Source organism: Podarcis gaigeae (assembly GCF_964106915.1).
Source record: "Podarcis gaigeae genome assembly, chromosome: 1".
Lineage (NCBI taxonomy): Eukaryota > Metazoa > Chordata > Lepidosauria > Squamata > Lacertidae > Podarcis > Podarcis gaigeae.
The window spans coordinates 81,957,673-81,974,595 of record NC_139678.1 but is presented as its reverse complement, the minus strand read 5'-3'; the positions used below and the strand labels follow the sequence as shown (position 1 = coordinate 81,974,595).

At 41.6% G+C, this 16,923-nt stretch overlaps 1 protein-coding gene across 1 annotated transcript; it reads left to right on the top strand.

The window, feature by feature from the left end:
• Positions 1-12,534: 12,534 nt before the first annotated feature.
• Positions 12,535-13,476, top strand: LOC310852245 (olfactory receptor 10V1-like; the record flags this gene model as incomplete). The annotated part of the gene is made up of 1 exon (XM_083755395.1): positions 12,535-13,476. One exon carries the CDS (start codon positions 12,535-12,537, stop codon positions 13,474-13,476), a length of 942 nt encoding a protein of 313 aa, XP_083611521.1.
• Between the last annotated feature and the right edge of the window lie 3,447 nt (positions 13,477-16,923).

Sequence of the window (16,923 nt, the reverse complement as noted above, 5' to 3'; positions counted from 1 at the left end):
TGTGCACTTAAAGTAGCTTCAAGATTAAAAAAACACAAATCAGGAGTAAACACTATAAAACACACAAACAACAGCACCACACAAGCTGTCCCAGTAAAGAGCACCTTAAAAAAAAAATTTAATTCAGAATACTGGAAGTTCAGTTTCTATTGCTCTGCAACTTGCATTTAATTATTTCTTACATTTCTATCCTGCCATTTCTCTCAAAGACATCCATAGGAGCAAAAATCAAAAAGTTAAAGCAATACAATTCAAAATTAAAACATTTAAAAACAAACGAAAAACAGCTAGAACCATTTAGAACATCTATAAGCAACAACATGATACCATCACAGTCACTAATCTCAAAGTTGTGTTGGCCAGTGTCTTTCAGCCATCAAATGCCTGGGTAAACAGGAATGCTTTTAAATTTCAACTACAGTGATACCTCGGGTTAAGTACTTAATTCGTTCCGGAGGTCCGTTCTTAACCTGAAACTGTTCTTAACCTGAAGCACCACTTTAGCTAATGAGGCTTCCCGCTGCCGCCACGCCACCAGAGCACAATTTCTGTTCTCATCCTGAAGCAAAGTTCTTAACCTGAGGTACTATTTCTGGGTTAGCGGAGTCTGTAACCTGAAGCATTTGTAACCCGGGGTACCACTGTACAGTTAATGAGAGAGACTGATACACCCCAAGCGGAAGACCATTACACGAACATTCCATGCCCCTTTCACAAGTCAAATCAGGCAGCAAATCATGCAAACTACAGATCATGTATATAAATAAGATTATAATATGATTTATGTCTATTATCTCTATTGGCCACAGAATTTTGTTTCTCAGTGCCAAATATCTCATGGAGTTGCCACTGCCCCCTACATTACCCACAGGCCAACCATATCTATTTTACTTGACTTCAACCCTGTGAAGTCCATCATAAGTTTATAGCCAGAAACTAAAAAAGGAGCCTGTTTATGCAAAGTCTGGCTCAGTAGGAGAGGGGAAAACATTAGTTCACCAAGAAGAACCCCCACCCCAGACACACACTGACTTCCCAAATTTTGATTTATGTAGCTTTTGGCGTATTAACATAAAGCCCTTAGCTAAATTTGGATGGACAATTTGACTCAATAATCTCATGTACACATTAACAATGGATAGAGTTTACATCCACTTCATTAACTGGAATGCTGACGAGAATAAAGCAAAAAGCATATGACGAGAATAAAGCTGCTATTTTTGTGCTACAATATTTGTTTGAAAGATCTACCATACTTTTCCGTGTATAAGATGAGGTTTTTTTATTCTAAAATAATGTTTAAAATTGGGGGTCCTCTTATACATGGGTAGTGCATAGTGGGGACATGGGATTGGTTGCTGCCGCGAGCAGGAGATTGTCAGCGGCGATTGGGCAGTTTATTGGTGGCTGTGGCAAGGGCTTTTGTCGTTTTGCTGTTGCTGCGGCAATTGGGTGGGTGAATGATTTTCGGCAAGCCCCCCAAATGCTCAACAACCCTGGGCAATCGCCTCCCATTTTCTTAATTAGGAGTCCCCCCAAATTGGGGGTGTCTTATACACGGGGGGGTGTTGGGCATGTTATACACAGATAAATATGGTATGTCCCCTCCTTCAAAAATGGAGCACATGACAACTTACAGCAATGGCTGTGGCTCATTGATAGGGCATCTGCTTTGCATGCACAAGGTCACAGGTTCAATCCTCAGCATCACCAGGCAAGGCTAGGATTGGCCCTTGGCTGGATACTCTGGAGAGCTACTGCCGGCCAATGCATACAATGCTGAGCTAGATGAACCAGCAGTCTGACTCAGTAAGGCAGCTTCCTATGTTCCTAATGATAAAAAACACAGTCGTACTAATTCTTAAAGTCAAAAAACAAAATTGAACAGCATCATTCAGAATAAATAGGCAACCCAGAGGAACCCATAATGGATCATTGCACCCCCCCCAAGAATCCTTGCACTATACAAATAAAGTTCTTCATCCATACAATAATTATGTACTTTTTACTACTTTCTGCCTACTAATCTACCAAAGACAGTTCCAGAATGGCAGGGAAGGGGGACAGTATATGTTGGAAGCATCGCCAAGACCCATGTTCAGGAGTGTGGAGAAGGGCAGAAGCAGCACAGCGCATTATAGGGCTGTCAGTTACATGTTGCCAAAAAAGAGGTAATGCATCAGGAAAAAAGGATGTAGAGTTGCATATGCTAAATGATATATAGACAAGCACATTTAGTAATAATTATTATGACTTCAATGGAAGCACAAATGCAGCTGCTGGCTGGGGCATGGAGAAATAATAATTCCCTTTCAAGGCCAAGGAGAATCCAGGGTGATATGGGAACATAGACGGGCTTGAAGAAACAGGATAGGCTCTGACTGTTGCTCTGAGACAGGATGTGTGTGGAAGAAATAGAAGAACCCTCCACTCTTAGCTCCTTGCCCTCCTTCAACAGCCATTGCCATGGTAGCAAGTTGAATGAGGTGGGACAAGGGAGTGAAGTAGGACAGTAGTGAGTAAGGGCTTGAACTTGCTATTCTTTCTTCCATCAACCTTACCAAGAGCCCTGTTGGATAACACCAGAGGCCCATCTAGCCAACATCCCATTTTCGCACAATGGCCAACTGGACATGCCTCTAGGAAGCCGCAAGAAGGAGAATCCTCTACTGCTATTGTCCTCCAGCAGCTGCTACTCAGAAGCAAATAGAGAAATGGGGTGGCCCATTATTTCCAGCTCAGTCTAGTGTCCTCTTCTGCCATTTGTCCAGTATACTGAGAAGTGGACGTCAGCCTTCTTTCTTCCTTTTACTGAGTGATGGCAGTTAACTGGGGTGAGGCAGCAGCATGGCAACAGCACAGCTGAGATCTCCCCAATCACACTGTTATTCCCCGAGCCAGCTCACCACTACTGCCTGCCCCTTCCCACTGCACAGCCAGATTTGGGTAGGCAGTAGATAGGGACAATAAGCTGTGCTAACAAGGTGTACTCACTTTGGGGAGGGTTTAAAGCAGCAAAATACACAGCATTTCATAAATAATTTTAAAAGAAACCCGAATTACAGCACTACTTGGAAGTCCGCTCCATTGAACTCAGCAGTACCTACCTCTAAAGAGACACAGAGAGGAGTATGCCATTGGGCATCTGCAGCCCTGAAACACACCCCACAAAGCAAGCAAAAAGCAAGCTAATGCCTGATCCCATAGAGAAAGCTAGCCAGGCTTACAGGACCACAGACAGCCCTAGGTGAACAACTTGCTCCTGTAAACGTTAGGAGCAGACTGAGCCTATTTAAGCTCTGCACTCAGTGCCACTTCTCTCAGACTCCACCCACTTGTGAGTACCTCTAGATTTTTAAAGGGGCCATGCCTCTGGCCTGAAGATGAGCACTCCTCCATCGTTCTCTCACCTCCAACTTGTATTGTGCTCCCTGTATTGCTGGACTGGTGAGGAGGTTCTGGGGAGAGGCATTTGGTTCCTCAGGGGAAGGCACCCATGAAGGTACCCTGCAGATACAGGAGATTCTTCTGGGGGCTCATGTTCCTCAGTCTCAGTGGTTCCTCAGTCTCCAGCAGCTGCATCAGAGCTCTGGGCCTGATCTGACTCCTGAGCTGGAAAGTGTGCAGCTGCTCTTGGCTGCTGCTAGCCTGAAGCTGCCATGTGACAGTGGTGGGGCCACCTTGGGACCCATCAGATTTTGGGCTGGCTCAGCCCCTTCCCACCGCTCTTCTGGAACACTCCTTTGGGACTTTCTGTGGACTGTCATTGCAAACTCAGCAGGTATAGCCTTGAATTCTGTGTTGGCAGAATGGCAGTGGGGTCACATTGCAGGTAGAAGCCAGCAGGACTGGGCAGAGGGACCCTTCTACCCATTACACACACACCTGCATGCCCAGGACAAAGTGGGGTGGATTGCAGAGTTGGACTGTTATCCAAAACATATTTCCTAGGGAGTAAGCAAATATGCTTAGGATTACATTGTAAGAAAGCACTGTGAAATTTGTGCTGAATGCACCCTATGCCTTGAAAACACATTGAAGCATGCATTAAAAAGGTAAAGGTACCCCTGCCCGTACGGGCCAGTCTTGACAGACTCTGGGGTTGTGCGCCCATCTCACTTAAGAGGCCGGGGGCCAGCGCTGTCCGGAGACACTTCCGGGTCACGTGGCCAGCGTGACAAAGCTGCATCTGGCGAGCCAGAGCCGCACACGGAAACGCCGTTTACCTTCCCGCTGGTAAGCGGTCCCTATCTATCTACTTGCACCCGGAGGTGCTTTCGAACTGCTAGGTTGGCAGGCGCTGGGACCGAGCAGCGGGAGCGCACCCTGCCGCAGGGATTCGAACCGCCGACCTTTCGATCGGCAAGTCCTAGGCGCTGAGGCTTTATTTTTTTTTAATAGATATTTATTAAAGATTTTTATAAGAAAAAAGCATAAATAACAAACAACAATGCTTATGTCATACACAAAATTCCATAACTCATTTGGACTTCCTCACGTCTCCCGCTCCCACTTACATTGTTAAAAAGTTTTTCCAGGCAAATTATCATCTTGTTTTCAGTCTTATATCCACTCATTTAAATATGATCAAATAGTTCTCCCAAAGGATTTGTCTTTTCCTTAATCTCACTTATCATCTAATTTCAATCTAGTTTAGTTTAGTGGTGGCCAATTATTTATGATCAAGCATCCTTCTTAACATTCAATCAAATTACAATATTTTTGTAAATAAATTTTAAATTTCTTCCAATCTTCTTCCATCCTTTCTTCTCCCAGGTCTCGGATTCTGCCGGTCATCTCTGCCAGTTGCATATAGTCTATCAGCTGCATCTGCCATTCTTCCAGTGTGGGTAGATCTTGAGTCTTCCAGTTCTTGGCAATAAGTATCCTTGCTGCTGTTGTTGCATACATAAAGAATGTTCGGTCCTTCTTTAACACCCCCTGGCCGACAATACCCAAGAGGAAGGCCTCTGGTTTCTTGGTGAAGGTATACTTAAATACCTTTTTCAGCTCATTATATATCATTTCCCAGAAGGCCTTCACTTTAGGGCAGGTCCACCAGAGGTGAAAGAATGTTCCTTCATTTTCCTTACATTTCCAACATTTATTATCAGACGAATGGTATATTTTGGCAAGTTTAACTGGGGTCATGTACCATCTATATATCATTTTCATTACATTTTCCTTCAAAGCATTACATGCAGTGAAGTTCAGCCCTGTGGTCCACAACCTTTCCCAGTCCTCAAACATAATGTTATGCCCAATATCCTGTGCCCACTTTATCATAGCAGATTTAACCAGTTCGTCTTGTGTATTCCATTTTAACAGCAGGTTATACATTCTTGATAGTACCTTAGTCTTTGGTTCTAACAGTTCTGTCTCCAACTTCGATTTCTCCACCTGGAACCAAGTCCTAGGCGCTGAGGCTTTAACCCACAGCGCCACCTGCGTCCCCGAAGCATGCATTACCCCTCCAAAAACTCTGGCCACTGCAGTTTGTCAAGAGTTGTCAAGAGTTAATCAAAAGTCTGGGAGAAGCAGGGCTAACTTTTTTCCCCCTCCATAGACCTAACTGTAGCCTCAAGTGAGGGGCAAATTAAACCAGGAAACAGCTTGAGGAAAAGGATTAAGCAATTCCTTCTTCAGCACCACTGCACAAATCAAATTTGAAGATTATTGCACTTATTTTAAAAGTTGTTTCAAAAAGTCAGGAATCCTGATCATGGGTTGCATGCATCATGTATGGACTGGGGCTGAGAGAGGGAAGGAAATCAGTTTGTAAACAAAACAAGGATATTTGAAATAAGCCTTAGTCGTGTTTGGGCAATCCTGAAGATGTCATATTTATTCCCACTACATTGAAAATACAGTTTGCCTTAGGGATGAATCTGTCCTTACTTTAAACTTAGAGCAAGAGGTGGGCAGACTTTAATCACATAAATGGCTCGCAGGAAAGAAAATCTCCCTGCCATTTCTTGTATACTTCGCATCCAAATTGCAAGTGCTAGAAACTGTCATCTGGCACCAAAAATGTGTTACTGCATGCAGAACATGCCAAGTGACTGCAATGTAGGAGTTTTGTTTTTCAAGCATTTTTAAACCTGAGGGTTACCTCACTTTTGAACCTCCATCCAGCTATTCTTTTCTTTTTAAAAAATACGATCACTGTCTATGTGGAAGAGAAATCAGAGGGTTGTTATTTGTTATTTGTAATACAGCCAAGCATTCTTTCTGACCAATACGTTTCACAATCAAATTACAAATGTGTCTGGAACAAGAGCAGCTTTAAGCTTCCCTTGTGTAAAAATAAATGCTGGCTTTTTATTTAATGATGTAGTACAGCAGAGCCAAAGTGCTATGACTGCCATCTGCTGGACAAGAAATACCCTTCAGAGAAATCTGCAACGCTGATGAAGACCTCTTTTTAAAACGAATCTCTGTGCTGTATTTAGCACAATCTGTAAGAAATGTATGTGATCTATCTTGTCCAGAGAGCACGAGTGGCAAAATCCAGACTCACATGATTTGAGAGCACAAAGCACACTACCCCCATGTCAGCATCCTAGACAAGGCCAATTCATTGCCGCTGAAATGAATGGGAACTTTTCCTGTAATGCAAGTTGCAGGTATGCCTTTGCTGCACATAGATGCAGATTGGAGCCGCAGGAGGGTGAAAGAATTAAAGCCTCCAACCCCCATACTAGGGTCCTGATCTGGATCCCGCCTCCCTCCAGTATACAGTGGTACCTTGGGTTAAGTACTTAATTCGTTCCAGAGATCTGTTCTTAACCTGAAGCACCACTTTAGCTAATGGGGCCTCCTGCTGCTGCCGTGCCGCTGGAGCGCAATTTCTGTTCTTATCCTGAAGCAAAGTTATTAACCTGAATCACTATTTCTGGGTTAGTGGAGTCTGTAACCTGAAGCGTATGTAACCTGAGGTACCACTGTACAGTTATTCTAGCAAAATACAGGACAGAACACAGTGGTGGGCACGTGGTGTTGGGGTGACCCCCCCCCCCCCGTGCTGAAATGACTTCAGAGCAATCCATTACAATCTATTGCTGCCTAACCAGATGGCCCCTCTGGAATTTCTTTCTTTCTTTCTTTCTTTCTTTCTTTCTTTCTTTCTTTCTTTTCCACACACCAAAATGCCCCAAACATTTTAAGTTTTATTTTGTATGTGTGCATTCAATATGGGATGTTGCTATTTTAAATATAATGTAAGTCACCTTGAGCACCAGGACCCATTAAACATTTAGTTTTTATTTTCTTGATATTTTTATTATGGAATGTAACAGTTTTAAATATGGCTATAAGTCTCCACAAGCATAGGATGTGGCTAGATGATCTCTCTCTCTCTCTCTCTCTCTCTCTCTCTCTCTCATTCATAAGGGTTTTTTTCTGCCAACAGTTCAATATTGACATGGTAGCGGGATAAAAATAAAATAAACGCACCACTAGAGGGCAGTGAAGGATAAAGAAGAAAGGTGATGGATTATCATCACAGTCCCTAGGTGCAGGGCAGGTAAAGAGACGGCTGAGCCAAAGGGAGTTTGCAGGCACTGCAGATCAGCTGATGCTCTGCAAGTCCCAGCAATTAGCTGATTTGCATACTCTGCAAGCCCTAACGATGGGCTGATCATTGGTGCTTGCACAGCATTGCACGTGGCACTTTGCAAATCCTGATAACCAGATGATAGTTGGGTGTTTGCAGGAGCTGCCAATCAGCTGATGGGTGGAGCCTGCAAACCCCTTTGGTTCAGCTGTATCTTCACCTGCCTCACCTCTGATGTCAGAGGGTGTGGCTTGGTCAAATGGCCCAAGTTTACAAAATGCCTGAAGCAAGGATGTGTGCATCAAGCAAAAGCTCTTCCTTCAAAGCTCTTTCAATTCGCTGGAAAAAAGGGCAAAGTGGTGTTAGTGACCAGCAGCCTATGGTCTAAAAATTGTCTCCAGCAGCTACGGTTATCAAATGACAGTTTCCTGCTCAGCCCTTCACTAGAACTTTGGCCTTAGTTCTTTCTCGTTTTCTCAATTATAACAACAGCCATGGCATAGGACAGACCTTTGCTGTGTCATACTACAGTTCCCAGGATTCCTGGAGATTCATTCCTGTTTTCTGGTATTAGTTTTGTCCTTCACTTTATCCTGGAGAACTACGCCTTGAAGAAGACTCAAGTTCCAGGACTAGACTTCTGGAAAGTTCAGTTCAAGAGAAGGCAGCATCTCAGAGAGAATCCTTGGCTGAGACGATTCCTTCTGCTATGTCCAACAGACTGACCTAGCTAGGCTCAGATGCACAAGATCCCCAGACAAAGGGAAGGACAGGCAGATGTATTGATCTTAATCAATATATTGTTTTAATAAGTGTGTCCTGGACCTTATTCTAGACAGAGTTAGAATGCATGAGTTAGAGGTAACCAATACACAGTTCTTGAGCAGTAATTTTGTGAAAATCTCCAGTAACCATGAGTAGACCATAAAAGCGAATAAAATATTCAATATATTTTCAGGGATAATAGCCATTTTGTAACTGAGGGGAAATCCTAGTCACAAAAATAATTTGGAATATGGCCTCAGCTTTATAGTTAATGCTTTGTGGGGGAATCTCGGTACCCAAATTTAGGTTAAGGAAGGGAAATGATTTCTTCCCCTTACTCTCCCATTGTTTCCAAGACACATCCTTCTCCCTCACTGTCTTTTTCATTTCCTGTGTTTCTGTATTTCTTTGTTAGTTTTTCTTCCTGTCTCTTCCTTCTTCCTCCTCTTAGGTTCAGGGGTGAGCAGTGTGCTGGCTTCTTGCACAATGCGGGGGGGGGGGGAGAGAGAATAATAGAACTGTACAGTTTGGAGGAATCCAAAGGGCCACCTAGCCCAACCCCCAGTGATGCAGGAATCACAACTCAAATGTCCCTGATAAACAGCTGTCCAACCTCTACTTTAAATCTCCAGTGAACGAGAGATTGTCAGAAAGCGATTCCTAATCTTTAGTCAGAATCTCCTTTCTTGTGAAGCCTAGAATAAATCCTGATTCTTTCCATGTTTATTGTAAACTATTCTGTATGCTGTTCTTTAGCCCAGGAAATGTGACATATGTTTGTCGATATTGTTCTAAAAGACTGGAAATTTGGGCACAAGGAGATCAATAGAGGAAGAGGAGAGGAGAGGAGTTTGGATTTGATATCCTGCTTTACTAATAATCTGCTTTTCCCTTCCTCCCCCACAACAAACACTCTGTGAGGTGAGTGAGGCTGAGAGACTTCAGAGAAGTGTGACTAGCCCAAGGCCACCCCGCAGCTGCATGTGGAAGAGCGGGGACACAAACCCAGTTCACCAGATTACAAGTCTACCGCTCTTAACCACTACACCACACTGGCTCTGTAGGGGAGAGAATAACAAAAAAAAAATAAAATGTATTAGTATGTGGCAAAGTTGCCAAACCCTTTGATTACTGGCTCTGTGGGTAGGATATATCTGAAGGGGGACATGCCTTAATCTTCTCACACTGATGACAGAACCAAGTTTTGTATTCATGAAAAAAATTAGAGACCACAGATTTCAAATGGGATTGAGACAAATATGGGCAAGGAGACAGATGGAGCTGAGTTTGGGCTCCAATTAAGAGGATTATTGGAGCACTGGTTGCCTCTACAGAGATCTTATGTGGAGCAGTAAACTCTTGTAATATTTAAGTGGCCTGGCAAGATACCTATCCTCAACCTGTATATTTGTAAATATTATGAAATGCTATAAGCCTCCTATGGCTTTCCCCCAAAGGTATCTAAACCCAGGTCACCACTGCACCTCCCAGAACTTCTCGCCACTCAGAGAAGTCATGTGAGTATACCAATAGTTAGAGTCTTACTTTTTTATCATCAAGTACTTCACACTTCCTTCTGTTCCTTTGTAAGAGCAACCACAAGAGAGTTCACACTCTCATATAAAGCCTAATGCCTGCACTTCAGGAAAGAAAGTTTCCCTCCTCACTCTCGCTCGCTTAAGTCTTGGCATGCTTTCGAAAGGAAAAGCTTCAGAACCAGGAAACAAGATGGATGAGCCAAAGTGCTGCTCTCTTAGCCCTTCCTTCCCTGCTTGTGAACTTGCCACTATTCATTGTGAAAGGAGCAGTTGTGAACTTCGCCACTATTCGTGGTCCATCGCCACCACTCGCATTTCCCTCTCTAGTTGAAGAGCAACAGCAAATGCCTTCAGATTTCTCTTGGCAGTCCAGCAGCAGGAGTATTCAAGTAAGTCATTTCTGTGGATGTGGATTCTGTTCATTTGCCTACTTCATAAGCCTTTCATTCTCTATTCAGCATGTTTTCTATGCAGCATGCATTCTCTTTTTTCCATCATTGGTGTATGAGATTCCAGACTCTAGAATCAAAATGCATAGGTTGCATAGACATCATACATGTAAAGGGCATTTATAGCATGTTCCCCGCCATCTTAGGAACTGCAGTTTAAGGGTGCTGTGAATTGTACCTGTGTGATGGATGGGTAAAATGTACAGTTCCAAGGATTCTTTTTTCTGGGACATGGGGAATGTGGTTGAAATGTATGGTGTGTACAAAACCAGACTATGTGCAGTGAAAAAGAAAATGGAGAAGAAGCTTCAGATTTTTCCTGATCATAGCCAAAATACTGTTGAGGTTGTTCTGAATAAATGGAAAAGCAGATACCTGTTCATTCTTCAGCTAACTGCAATTTGTTTTCTAAATTTCTTTTCCTTGTGAACCATCATTTAACCATCAACTCATTCAGATGGCAGTACTGAATTGGTGGTCCATGTCCTTCTGGCTTGCACACTTTATAAAGATTTGAGGAGAGGTTATCACCCCTCTATTATTGTACATTCTGGGTTGTCCAACCACTGTCACAGTGTAGTTTCTTTTGGCAGATCAAGATGAGTAGATGACAGCAAAGGTTGCAAGGTTTTTAGCTGGGGCAATTAGAATAAGATCCGGTATTTGACTATTGATCCAAACCTCAAAATGTATTTTATATAATTGACTTTTTACCTGTATCCTCTGTATACGACATTTTGTTTGTTTTATTGCTATGGCTGGTGGCTGATTCAAATAAAGATTCAATCAATCTGTCTATCATCTATATCTATCTATCATCTATCTATCATCTATCTATCTATCATCTATCTATCATCTATCTATCTATCATCTATCAGTCATAAACATATTAAATGGAGCAGGTGCTTTCACCCATCTGTTCCTTTTCATTGACTTTCAATGTTTTCATTGACTTTCAATGTTTTGATGTTTTGATTTGATCCTTAACATATCCTAAACTTGACAAATGAATCCAGGTGGATTTCACATCCAGTGGTTTTCTGAATAGGTTTGGCTACTTTCTTTTATTTTTTAAAATGTGATCTACTTCCCCTACAATCAGATGCATACTCCATTGGAACGGCCACATTATCAGAGCCAGAAAACTCCCCATTCCAGCTTAGATGAGCACTAGATGCCATGAACAGAATAGTCTGAAAATATTTTCTTAGAGTACATTGGTGCTTTGCTGTCACATCTAATGTGCCTCAAAATTGCTTGAGCCAAGGTTCCAACCCAGTACACATTTCCCATTGAACTCGGTCAATTGGGCTACATGTAAAGTGCTTATCTGCCTTTATCCACTAACTGGGCATTTTGCCTAAACTTTTCATCCTAGCATGAATGCTACGAACCTGAATGGTTATCTTTGTATGTTTGTATAGTTATAGTGGGATAAATAATTGCACTGCACTCCTCAGATAAGAATAAAAAGATACAGGGTTAAATGCAACTCCTTAAATTTAGCATGGAGTACTAACACCCACATCTACTGATGGAGCAGAGCTTCCAATGGAAAGTGTAAATTTCACAAGTGGAAACAATTTAAAAGAGTCCAGTTTGTCACATGGCATGTTGCCTTCAGTGCTGTGGATGAAGCATAGCAAGAAGCACACACAGATGAATCACAACACTCCAGATAGCATGTAAAGTCAATTGCAGTTCCCCTTCTAACTTATAATGGCAAAAAATGGATTGGCTGATGCCAAGAACCATACAAGTGTAAGTAGCTCATGTCACTGTCTTCCAGTCATTATTTCACATATCTTCTGTTTTGGTCCAACTTGAATTTGTATTTTGAAATCAGCCATGATATGCACACTTAAGTAAAATACTATTTGGACATTTCATTGACAAGAGCAAATGACTCTTTTGGACAATAATGTGCAAAACATTAACCAAGCATACTTATATTTGAATAATGTCTCCAAAAGGAGAAGCAAATTTAATATATGAATTGTACCAGTACAGGAAGTCCAGTCCTCTGAGGAAAAATAAAACAGATTGCTGAAGGAATGCTCCCCATCTGAATGCTCCATATAACCTTGTAATAAGAACAGAAAAGAGTTGGTGCAGACACTTTCTTTTAGGAAGCCAGGTTGCAGAATGAGCGTATCCTCACTGCTGAGCCAAGGTAACTCATTGACTGAGATCTTTATTTTCCCTTCAGGTCCTCTTTACCATCTTCATGGGATATGAAAACCATACTGAATTCTATTTCCGGCCCTTCTCAACCTTGCTTGAGACACAGCTGGTCATTTTCTTTCTCTTTCTGCTCCTCTACGTCCTCAGCCTCTGTGGGAACGCTGCTGTCGTGCTTATTGTCCATGTCGACCACTCTTTCCATAACCCCATGTATTTTTTCTTGGGCAACCTGGCAGCTCTGGAGATCTGCTACTCTTCTGCCATTGCTCCACTGGCTTTGGCCAACCTTCTGTCCAGGAAAAGTGCCACCATTTCCTTAAGTGGCTGTGGGACCCAAATGTTCTTCTTTGTCTTCTTGGGAGGAGCTGACTGTGTCCTACTGGCCATCATGGCATATGATAGATACGTGGCAATTTGCCATCCACTGCGCTACATGCTCATCATGAACAAAACAGTATGTACTTCCCTCGTAGCGGCATCCTGGCTGCTGGGATTTCTGTTATCTCTACAGCTGACAATCCTTATTTTCCGCTTGCCATTCTGTGGCCAAAATGAAATCAATCACTTCTTTTGTGATATCCCAGTCATTCTGCAGTTGGCTTGTAGTGACACCCACATTCACCAAGCTGTTCTCTTCATAGTTAGTGTTGTAGTCATCACAATACCCTTCCTTCTAATCTGTATCTCATATGGCTTCATTGCAGTGGCCATTTTGCAAATTCGTTCTGCTGAAGGCCAGCAAAAAGCTTTCTCCACATGCTCCTCCCACTTGATGGTTGTCCTCCTGCAGTACGGCTGTTGCAGTTTCATATACTTACGGCCCAACTCTAGCTACTCACCACAGGAGGGTCGAGTGGTGTCTGTGGTCTACACCTTTGTCACTCCCCTACTGAACCCTCTGATCTATAGCATGAGAAACAAGGAACTGAAAGAGGCACTGAGGAGAGCCTTTCGAAGAAGAGTGTTTTCCCCCAAAAGAGTTTGACAGCTAGCAGTCTTCTTCAAAGTTAGACCATGGGGATGAAAGCAACAGGCTAGGCAGCAGAGGTAGGTAATGTACAACCCCCAGGGCCAGATTTAGGCTTGATGAGGCCCCATAGCTACTGAAGGTAATGGGGCCTTTTGTTGTCCAGCTGTCCTTTGTCAACAACAAATTGTTGCTGTTTTTTGTGCTGAATATATGCTAAATGGTAATTTATGGACCTACACAACACAACACAACACAACACAAAACAAAACATTGTTGCTGTATGTAGGTTTTATTTTCTTTGTTTTTTATCTTATATTTTGGAAATGTACATCCAGTTGTTTTTTCCTTTAATTTTTTTGGGGGCCCCCAAAAGAGTGGTGCCCTAAGCTATACCTTGTTTAGCTTATACATAAATCCAGCAATGGCAACCCCCATGCAGCATCTGGCCCCATGGTCAGTGCTTTTTTTTTTCTAAAAAAAAATGTTTAGGGGTACTCTCATTTTCCTACTCATATTGAAATACTGCCCTTCAACAAGGCCAAACTTAGATTCCAAAAATGTTTACTGGTATGCGGACCACTGTGTCCTCCCAGAAAAAAAACACTGCCCATGGTAATACCTATAGGTAGGGGGTGTCACGCAAGTTTGTAACAAGGGAGAGGAACTCCATGCAATTCTACAGTCGTCATCAGTATCATCATTCCTTTCCTTTCTATATTGCTTTATATTTTCAAGCAAATAATCTCAAAGAGGTTTACAACACATTAAAATATCAGACAGAACCAATCCAGTATAAAAGATTACCAATGAAAGCCACGTATAAAATATACATTGAAAGCAACATAATTAACAGGAAACTAAGACATTATCTTAAAGATTTCAAAATAAAACATTACAAAGGAGGTCAGAATGAATGTCTAATGCAGCAAAGTTAACAAAAAATGCCCTAAGCATTTCAAAATAAAATGTTACTAAAGGAAGTAAAATATAAACCACTTAAACCAGTACATTTAACAAGAGAATAGAATATTATCTTAAGCATAGAATGTATCTGCTGCAGTTTCTGCCAATCCTGTCTGTGGTGGGTCATGACAGGCGGTGGCAGTGGAAGCTGAGGCTGTGTCTGTCAAGATGGCCATATCATTTAATGAACCCCACACCTGATGCAAAATGGTGAGAGAGGTATTTATACATTTTCTTACATAACTATACTAATACTGCCTCTGTGGGGATCCACACACATTTAATCAGATTTATTCAAAAGCACAAAAAATTCTAGAGATGTAACTGCTTCCAAGCAGACTGTCCAATAATTCAGTTTTAAGGGGGCAGGCAATTATGGAATTTAATAATTGATTGGAAATTCAACATCACATAATCTCAAATGCCTCTTACTAGGATATTTGAAAAAACATAGCTCTGGAGGAAGATTTAGAAGTGGCACCAAACTATATGGCCACAAAAATATGTATTGCTGGGCGGAGGGGGGGCGGGGGGGCGGACCACAGCTCATTTAGTCTCTCACTGGTTTGAGAAAATCTGGGATGTAAACAATGATTAAATTGATATGTTTCAGAGTAACAAATAACAAACTATCACATAGATTTGTAGAAGGATAGTCTCTTTTTCATTCTGGAACAATAAATTCCAGCATAATATGAATCCTTACAACCTTTTTGCTTTATTGTAAAATGTATCATATATGTAATTATTTTTGGTATTTACTTATTTTGTTTACTTATTTCTGTAGTGTGTGTGTGTGAATAAACAATAATCTGCCTCTAAGATTCTGTATCTATGTATATATTAAATAAATTGAAATGTCTTGAAGCGGGATAATTCTCCTGTGAATTATTACCAAAGGCATCTAAACCCAGGTGAACACTGCACCTCCCAGAACTTCTCGCCACTCAGAGAAGTCATGTGAGTATACCAATAGTTAGAGTCTTACTTTTTTTTATCATCAAGTACTTCACACTTCCTTCTGTTCCTTTGTAAGAGCAGCCACAAGAGAGTTCACTCTCTCATATAAAGCCTAATGTCTGCACTTCAGGAAAGAAAATTTCTCTCCTCCCTTAAGGGTCTTGGCATGCTTTCGAAAAGAAGAGCTTCAGAACCAGGAAACAAGATGGATGAGCCAAAGAGCTGCTCTCTTAGCCCTTCCTTCCCTGCTTGTGAACTTTGCCACTATTCATTGTGAAAGGAGCAGTTGTGAACTTTGCCACTATTCGTGATCCATCGCCACCACTCGCATTTCCCTTTCTAGTTGAAGAGCAACAGCAAATGCCTTCAGATTTCCCTTGGCAGTCCAGCAGCAGGAGTATTCAAGTAAGTCATTTCTGTGGATGTGGATTCTGTTCACTTGCCTACTTCATAAGCCTTTCATTCTCTATTCAGCATGTCTTCTATTCAGCATGCATTCTCCTTTTTTTCATCCTTAGTGTATGAGATTCCAGACTCTAGAATCAAAATGCATAGGTTTCATAGACATCATACATGTAAATGGCATTTATAGCATATCCCCCACCATGCTAGGAACTGCAGTTTAAGGGTGCTTGGAATTGTACCCCTGTGATGGGTAAAATGTACAGTCCCAAGGATTCTTTTTTCTGGGACATGGGGAATGGGGTTGAATTGTATGGCATGTACAAAACCAGACTGTGCAGTGAAAAAGAAAAGGGAGAAGAAGCTTCAGGTTTTTTCAGATCATAGCCAAAATACTGTTGGAATTGTTCCTAATAAATGGAAAAGCAGATACCTGTTCATTTTTCAGCTAACTGCAATTTGTTTTCTAGATTTCTTTTCATTGTGAACCATGATTTAACCATAAACACATTCAGATGGCAGTACTGAATTGGTGGTCCATGTCCTTCTGGCTTGCACACTTTATAAAGATTTGAGGAGTAAGGTTATCACCCCTCTATTATTGTACATTCTGGGTCGTCCAACCACTGTTACAGTGTCCTCTTTTTTTGGCAGATCAAGATGAGTAGATGACAGCAAAGGTTGCAAGGTTTTTAGTTGGGGCAATTAGAATAAGATCCGGTATTTGACTATTGATCCAAACCCCCAAAATGTATTTTATATAATTGACTTTTTACCTTTATCCTCTGTATACTACGTTTTTTTTTTTTTATTGCTATGGCTTGTGGCTGATGCACATAAAGATTCAATCAATCAATCAATCAATGAATCAATATGTCAGTAAGTCAATCATAAACACATTAAATGGAGCAGGTGCTTTCAGCCATCAGTTCTTGTTTATTGACTTTCAATATTTTGATTGAATAAGATCCTTAATATATCCTAAACTTGACAAATGAATCCATGTGGATTTCACATCCAGTGCTTTTCTGAATAGGTTTGGCCACTTTATTTTATTTTTTAAAAATGTGATCTACTTCCCCTACAATCAGATGCATACTCCATTGGAACGGCCACATTATCAGAGCCAGAAAACTC